The following is a 9,086-nucleotide window of genomic DNA, read 5'->3' as shown; positions in this document are numbered from 1 at the left end:
GCTCTAGTTTATTGCTATAGCAGATGTTTCACAGGAATAGAGAAAAAAAAAAACAATAGACACTCGGATGCAACATTCTATTAATTGAAGGTGAAGGCAAGGAGGGTAGGGACATAGCCTGCGTCAGCAAGCGTCGGGGTTACCTCAGTTTTCTTTAATGCTTACAGAACACTACTGCACTATGAACTACCACACATTGTGGCAAAAACATAAGGTTTATTCGGTTTATTTCTTGTGAGTGACATGTGTGCCCTGATTGTTTCTATAAATCACAAGGAAATTGGCCCACAGGTATGAAGTTTTACCTGAATGATGAATCAATGAGTAGTTTTACTCCTGCAGGAGGTTTTCCCCATTAATTAAAAAAAGTCTTTAAAATTATGATGATTAGGGTATATGTATATAATTATATACATCAGACACTAAGAACCCAGTGTTCCTCATACATGCCCCTTGTACATGGTGACCTCAACCGTTCTTGAGATTTAGTCTGAAAAATAACATTCCCTGTAAATGTTGATTTACTATGAGTGCAATGTCTACATGAACACATATCAAATATCCTCATATATTTAAGTATTCAATTAAAAACACTGTCTATTTAAAAAGGTTGATAAGTAGATTTATCTGATAAAAGTTTTTTTTTTTTTTTTTTATTCTGAGTCAGCTTCCTATATGTATTCAAATGTGCATTGATTGGGGGAGTGTTTCACTGTCTCCTGTATTCTTTACACCTGTGTCTGATCCAGCTGTCGTGGGGATAAGAAGGATTATTTCATTCGAGGACCATAGTTTTATGGGATATAGTTGTGATGTGACATCAACTTTAAGCTTACTCAAAGAATTAAGTTTTTTGATTAGGATGTGTTCTTGCATCTGTCATAGGATATATTTTCTAATTTTCTGCGTTGTCGTATGAATATTTTTTTTTTATGTATTTTTGTCGGTAAGCAAAAAAAAGGACATGAAGTCAAGACTATGTGTAACATCTGGTATTTTATTACAATGTATTGGCATTTGGAAACTAAGATGCTCCCAGATTGTAATAGGATAGTGATATACAAAAGATCATATATATTTATTTTTTCAATTTTGCTTTTTTTTTTTTTTTTTTTTTTTTTTTTTTTTTTTTTTTTTTTTTTTTTTTGAGGATCTGATTTCATATTCATTATTGATTTCTTGACATGGAGCTGTTACAAAATTTCGTGGTGTGTTAATATATTTTTTAATACATGTAATAAAAAAAATAGCCAGCCAAAAAAGCATTGTACGGGTACCTTTATACATTTCAGATCAATTTGAAATGAATCATAATTGAAATCCAGATAAATTTTAAGCTTTTAGGTTTTGTTAAATTAACCAAATGATAAAATGAAGAACATTTGAAAGGACAGCTTATTTTTTTGAGCTGCAGGAATTTTTTTTTAAAAAATTGGTAAATTGTTTGATTGGCACTTGATATAGGCTTTTAAGCAGACTTTACAATCACAAGTCTACAGTGTGAAAGTTCAAGCAATCTGCAGTTTAGTGTATATTGATCAAATTGGGTATTAGTCATAAAAAGCATGAGCAACATGTGCAGCAAAGTTGAACTTAATTCAGGAGCCTTTTTTTTGTTCCTACTGTGCCGTATGTTCGTGTGATTGTCAGGTTAATATTCAAAGACTAAACGGTGGTGGCTTTTCATCACACTCGGCATAGCAGCTTTTGTGGAAATATAATAACTTATAATTATCACACCAAAAGGAAAGACAGACTTGATAAATGGAACAGTTTAAAATACTGTTATGCAATGTTAATACACTGCTTAAGAATACCTAGACATGATCAGGGGAGGAGAAAAAAAAGTGTGAAATATGAACACTACTGATTCAGCAGATGATGGGAGTTTTCAGGACTTTGAGTCTGCTATTATGGAAATACAGGGCAGACTGCAGTTTAAGCTTATTACGAGAATATACTTTGGATGTGATTCAGAACAATCGGAGGTAAGGGAGACAATGTGTGTTCTGGGCACTTGTTCCATGGCTAGAGATTTCTGGGGATGCTTTTAAGATGAAATTATACAATATTTTAGTATAAATGTCATTTTTTAGGTTGTTTTTGACAGTTTTTGAATTTTTTGTGTGTGCATAGGTCACTTTTGCCTGTATGTGAGTACTCTAGGTGCAGAAGAAATGATCAAAAGATTCCCAAGTTGGTGCACATTTCTGGGGGGTTGTAGAAGACAGTATTTTCCTGATGGGATATACTTTTGTATATACATGATGTACTTTAAAGGAACCATGTTGGTTAGAACCAGAAAGATGTTTACAAATTGCATGTAAAACAAGGCTTTTCATGATGTAATGAATGATGCATAAATCTTGCCATATGTTCTGCAAAAAAAAAAAAAAAAAAAAAGCCGAGAGTAAGAAGCAGTGTTATGAGTTCCAGTCTCTCTCAGAAAATTTGTCTTATCTTTGTCTGCTTGCGAGAAATAATTCTTTCTCTCCCAAGGGATGTTTATCACTCTCTCTTTGCAAAAGTGTGCATCTGAAGAGTCATAATTCACACTTAAATGAGGCTATTTTTCAGATTTTTTGTGGCACTTGATGAACTCCCCATACATTAACACACCTGTACTGGTCTATAATGTTTGTGTTTGTAAACACTTTTTTTACCTGGCTGCAAATTAAATGTCTCGCCAGGAAGAAAAGTGCATTTTTCACGGTATTGTTGAATTGACAGTTATTACGATGATAATCTATTGATATGATGATGAGGGAATTAGAAAATATGGAAATATTAATGAATATTTGCATGAGAGAAAATAATTATAGTAGTAGAGTTTATCTTCAGAATGCTGTGGAAAAATTACATCATTTAATTTTTTGTGTTTAATAGGTCACTTTATGTTAATTTCTTAGTCATATCCTGATGTTTGGTTTTATGTGCATGAAAGTATTGTGACAAAAAAAAAAATTAGTGTGGGAGTATAGGTTTTGTTTCCATATTTTCAGACTGTGAGAAGTTAATCTTCTTATAAGAGTGTGTTTTTTATTTCTTTATTGATTTTCCTCATACACATTTCAAGTTATCAGTCTGTTGTGATGACCTGGAAAACTTCTGTAAAGGTAAAAAACTTCAAGATTTAAAGTTTATCAATGGAGAAACTTTTTCTCTCTTTCTTTTTTCTTTTTGGGGGGGGGGGGGGGGTGTTGTAGTCAGTTTGTCTGTTAACATTAGGACTGTGGTATTTGAACTTTTGCCATAGTTCCTAGTTCATGGTTTTCGAATGTTCTAGGTTGTATACACTGTACTACTGTTTCATACTGGCTTAATTGGTATCTCTATGAATATGAAAAATGCAACAAGGCCATAATTAGTCATATTAATATGCAATCATCCACAGGTAATGCAGATTCAAGTTTGTTCAAATTAGGGCCCACAAGGATAAGGTGGGGGCTCATAGGGAATCAAAGTTTTATTAAGAATATTTAGGGAAAAAAATCTTTTAAAAAAATCTTCTCAGAAATAACACAAGGCCATGATTAATGATGTTTATAGGCAAGCATCCTCAGGTAGTGCAAATTTAAGTTGGTTTAAATCATGTTTCCTGGGGTAGGCCAGATCCATGACATGGGATCAAATTTTTACCTGGGAATATGTAGGAAATTAATATAAAAAAAATCTTTTCAAGAGTAGCAGGGCCACACTTAATTGTATTACATTCTGTAGTATGGTGTGATAAAGAACAGCAGAATTAAGGTGGCTCAGGTGAGAAGAGTTGCAAATATAACTACTCACCCACTTGCAAATGCAAGTAATTTTGTCCGAATGGTGGTGGTGGGGGGATGAATTCTTGAGGATGTTGTTGCCCACATTGCCAGTAAGAATTTTACTGAAAGGTTTATGGAACCCACCATGCTTTCATTCTACTATTAAATGCACTTTCACTGTTACAAAATGTTTTCTAAACTGTGAATTGTATCGACATAATGACTGTGAGGTTTCAAAGGGAAGGAAGACATGGAACTTCATACAAGTGGTGTTAAAATCTGCAGGAAAAATAGACGGTGTACAGCAAGGAATATATTACAAAAAAATCAAGATTTATTTAAACTAAGTGGATGGAAAATCTTGCACCCCAAAACATCAGTGTGGGCTAGTAAAACTTGTAAAGTTGGGGAGGGGCTGGAGGGGGTACATGACCCCTAAGGTTTTAAATGCTATTTGCAACCCTGGTGAACATTGTGACCCATGATCCTCTTATTTAAACATTTAGCCATAATCAAAATATCAAGAATTGACTGTATGTTTGGTGTAATTCTGTAGTTTTATCAAAGTCACAAAAAGTAATGCCAATAAGTATACAACTGCCTGTTTATGGTAAAGTCAATCGAATTGTAGGGCAGTAAATTTCAAAAAACTTTAAAGAGGTCAGGAAATTATAAGTTATTGAGTTCTCTCTTCAAATAATTTTCCAACTGATTAATAACCTGTTATATGATATAATGAAATGAGTGCATGTCTGTGTTGTAAAGGTTTGTCATATCTAGAACTTATTTTTCAGGATCCCACCCCAGCACACAGTGATGACTGGAGCTTGGTGGATAAGAATGGCCACCACCACCGCCTCCCCAAAACCATGCTGTTCATGGGTCGTGAGGAGTGTGATATTGTTGTCAAGGTAAAATGATGGATATTCTGTTCATGGTATTTTGTAGTAAACCATTGAGCCCTAATCAAAGATTGACTGTAACTGTGAATTTATACAGCACTTATTTTCTGATTTTTTTTTCTCTAAAGTATTTATTTTTTATGTATTGGTAATTATTTTGAACTGCTGTTTGAATCTTACTTATCATGATATTTAGGATTTCTGGTAAATTCTACCTTGCTAATGGAAAGTTTATCAGAGAAAAAATGCATGTCGATAATTATAGTAGTAAAATTAAGAGGCATCACCCTTTAAGAGTTCATCAAGATGTCAGAGGGTATATGTTCAAGTAATGAGGATCAAAGAAAGAAAAAAGTGTTAAGGAAATCACAGAGGATCAAGAGGGTCTTCCATCTTTTAAGGCAGACATTGGTAATGATAACGAATGCTGTTCCTAAAATTTTATTCATTTACTGATCAGACATGGCAACCATTGATTCTGTTCTTGTGTGAACAATCTCTAATTGATGCCTATACCATATTAGCATTAGGTTTTACTTCAGAACTTTATCTCAGACTTTGTATTGAATTGTCTTCTGTAGGATTCACATTTTTGACACATACATTAAATCTTAGTCACTTTCAATCTGTTGCACAGTGACTCAATTTGGCAGTACAACATGATTAGCCTTTAGCTAATATATTACCACTCAACTTTTTTTTTTATCCTTTTTGTCCAGTTCTTTGAAAGTTCATTTGTATGTAATATTTCTAAAAAGCTATCTTTTTACCAATATTTTCATATTTCTACATTTCATAATTTATTTAATACCTTTGAACATGAAGATTTTATGTCTAACATGAATATTATTAATACCAGGTAGTTGTTTAACATCAATTCAAAGTAAGATTATAATTTGGTCTCAGCAGTCTATGAGAGTGACTTCCCTTGAGCTACATCCTATTTAGCCCAGCACCATTGAACTATGACTGTTTATAATAGAGACACTTCTAACCACAGTGTCACCACATGGCTATTGTAAGCTGTCCCAACTAGGACTAACTTCATTTTGGACAATTTTCTCACCAGGGTAGGCTCTCTAGTGTCAAAAATAACCAGTCAAAGGATAGGATTTATACGTTTTGTGAATCTTTAGTATGTATTTTGTGGATTTGTACAATGTAAATTGATACAGACTTGTTTAATGTTTATTTTTGGTATATTATGCTTCATTTGGTAATGGAGTTATTGATTTGGGGGTTGTTATGCTTGTACATATATGTAGAGGTTTGCCAAGTCTGTCAGTCAATAAATTACACTGTCACAAGTCCTGCTGTCCTGCTATTAATGATAATGTAATAATTATCATGGTTGTCCATATGTATTGATAGTTTGTGTTGAGCTGTGTACTAGCTGTCTAAGAGAACCTGTGTTATACATTGTAAAATCGCTATATATTTTGTAATGTCTTCATGCACTATATGTTTGCTCGAGTAGAACATTTAAGGAAGCCGATTTTTTTGACAGTTGATTTGTTTTGATCAGTGCCAGAGTTATGCAAATAGAAAAAAGATCAATATACTGCCATTCTTTCAGTGAGTGGCTTTTACATACATACATATAAATCATATTGGTTTTGTCCTTGGGGTTTTATGAGGAGATAGGCAAACAAGATGAACCAAAGATGGACAACCTTTTTGTTAATGTAGCATAGAGATATGGTACATTTATTTTTAGATGAAATTAAGAATAGATGAATATCTTAGATTGTAAATAAGAATAAAAATACATCACCTAGTAGATAAAGGTTGTAATATATTATAAAGGGAAGATTTAAAGTTGGCTCTTACTTTTCACTTAAAAGGAAATAAAAGGGACCCATTCAGTGAAAAAATTAGATAGTAATATTTTATCATTCAAAATAAGATTTCCTTGTATTTTCTTTAACTTCCACACAATTTTAGAAGATTGGCATAAAGGTGAAAAAGAAGTTACTTGGGAGTTTGATCAATGTAAGGACAGTGGAGATAGTGGGACTTCGATCCTTCATACAGTTTTGATTGAGATTTTGAAATGTTTTTACATGTATGTCTTTTATAATTTTAAAATGTAGTTATTCCGGTTATCTTGCTGAGTGTATAAGTTTGTAAGTCACTAATATTTTTGTTAGTGATCAGTGTAGTTTTCTTTTCTAAAGGATTTATTTCACAGAAAGAAAACCCTATCTTCAGGTCCAAAATTTTAGTTCATACATTGTAATTATATACTGAAAAAAAAAAGACATCAGCAACTTTTATTTTATTACGTGTAAGTGTCGAAAATTTGTTTTTTCAAAAGAAATGGAATATCTTTTACGAATTAATTTCACGGTTCAATGTCACATGTATCTTACTTTTTTCAAGGCCATTGACACAAAGTCACAAAGAGATTTGTTTTTTTTTTTTTTTAATGTATACAACTTTCAATCATACATCATAGAGATGACTATATATAAAAAGTCCCTCAAGTTTTATATCTTTTCATAATGTATCTATTGTTGAAGTTTTGAACAAAATGTAATGCATTTTTATTATTCTAAAGGTTATCTATATAAGATTATTTTAAGAACTCAATGACAAATTATACATTTTGGGAAATAAATCTTGATAATTTTTTTTCACAAAAGTGTATCCTACAAAGATTTTATTGATTAAAAAAAGCTAAAGCTATGGATTTTTGTAGTAAAATCAACCATGTATGTTAATTAGAGCTTATCTTCATTAATTAAATGTGTGCCAGTGCCTTCGGGTAATTGATTAGGGGTTATTTGTGTATTGGCTAGTGTTCAGTAAAAACTGCACTACCGTTCACTGTAATGTCTATAGGGGAGATGTCGACATGGTATCTTATGTGTTCACAACACAACACGCCCAAGAAAAACTGGAAAGTGGAAATATCTATATATGTAATCTATATTACTTAACATCTTACACCTTTATTTGATTATAGGGAAGCACTGAATGGTTTTGACTTACAAGTGCAAACTTGTTTTCTGATACCTATTTGAATGACAATGTTTGCTAAGTTTTAAAAAGAATCAATACAGTGAGTCGATAGATAAGGCAGGAATTTTGGGTAATCCAAGAGAGGGTCAAAGGAATTTTATTAGAGTTTATTTCAAAAAGCCCAAGAGGGAGGGGAAGGGATGAACTTGAACAAGATGGGAGGGGAAGGTCTTGTCCCTAGATCTTTATGAGTTGTGAATTTGAGATTAAGGGTATTTTAAGGAATTACATGTATATGCAGAAAACTTATTCATGTTTTTTTCATGCCAAGTGGTATTTTTTAAGTTCTGCAAATTATTCGTGTCACAATTTAACACTGGTTTGATTGTAAAGCCTCAGTAGGATCAACAGTTACTAGAATCCTGTGAAGTGCATTGCATACCGATTTACTTAAGTGTCGCTTTTATTGCTAGTATATTTTGTTCTGCAGTCACATTACCATTTATTTATGTGCAAAGTGTCCCTATCTGATGGGACTGAAGGTTGTTAAGAAAATAGAAATTGTCATTTCAGTAGGCACTATAACATGAGAACAATCTCAGGTCATGATTTACACTCACTATTGGTGGTGCATATAAATCAAGATGATACATGTACATGTATTTCTTTGAAGACTGTTCAACTTCTTCATTCACTCTAATACACAGTCATATCATTCTCCATGGCACAGTGGTAGACTTGAAATCCAGTGTAGTGTTTGTATATATTGAGGGCTATAGATATGTTGGCAGCATTTTGAATAAGACATTTTTGTGCCTTGATCAAATGGCTATGTATGCAAATTTGTGCCCCTGTCAAATTTAAATAGCCAGGATTTGATAAAGAAAAATTGCTGTGAGACGTGATTGATATTCAGCATTCCTAAGTTCAGATTTCCGTGGATGTAAGTTTACCAGGTTAAAATTAAAACAGTTTTGATTGCATGGGCCCCTAAACACAAAAAAGTTATGTCCAGGAGATAGATATGAAGAGTTGAAGGCCACAAAAGTTACAGGCCAGTAAAACAGTATTTTCAATATGTATTCATGATGTATGCTGGTTTTCAGAGGTGTTGAATCATGATAAAAAGACTTGTTGTTCGTAAAATTAACTCCGTAAACAGGTGAAATTGGTGTATCTGTTTGTTCCAGAATAAATTGTGTGTGTCGTTTGTTACTAAGAGAGATATAATGGAACTGGAAAATTTTTATGGATATATGATTACATAATGTGATTGCAGATATTTTCATGGACCAAGAAATTGAATAAATTTGTCATAAAGGCTACTGAGTAGATTAATCACTCAACATTATAGATATGAAAGTGTGTGTACTGACTTTTAAAGCTCCCAAAATAATCGGGGTATCAAGGTAGATTATGCCTTTCATTTCTGATTTTTATGGCTCTTTTAACATATGTT

At 32.7% G+C, this 9,086-nt stretch overlaps 1 protein-coding gene across 1 annotated transcript in view; it reads left to right on the top strand.

Moving 5' to 3' along the window:
* The first annotated feature begins 1,626 nt into the window (after positions 1-1,626).
* Positions 1,627-9,086, top strand: part of LOC133183076 (serine-rich adhesin for platelets-like) — a 29,329-nt gene continuing 21,869 nt past the window's right edge. Inside the window, exons 1-2 of the mRNA XM_061318016.1 lie at positions 1,627-1,988; positions 4,556-4,672. Of these exons, the coding sequence (XP_061174000.1) occupies positions 1,857-1,988; positions 4,556-4,672 (249 nt within the window). The 5' untranslated portion in view covers positions 1,627-1,856. The remainder of the gene's footprint in view (positions 1,989-4,555; positions 4,673-9,086) is intronic.

This window comes from Saccostrea echinata, unplaced genomic scaffold (genome assembly GCF_033153115.1).
Source record: "Saccostrea echinata isolate AGI-Se365-2 ecotype Australia unplaced genomic scaffold, CSIRO_AGI_Sech_v1 ptg000009l, whole genome shotgun sequence".
Lineage (NCBI taxonomy): Eukaryota > Metazoa > Mollusca > Bivalvia > Ostreida > Ostreidae > Saccostrea > Saccostrea echinata.
Note: the sequence above shows the minus strand (reverse complement) of the source record. Positions and strands in the feature narration are given on the sequence as shown.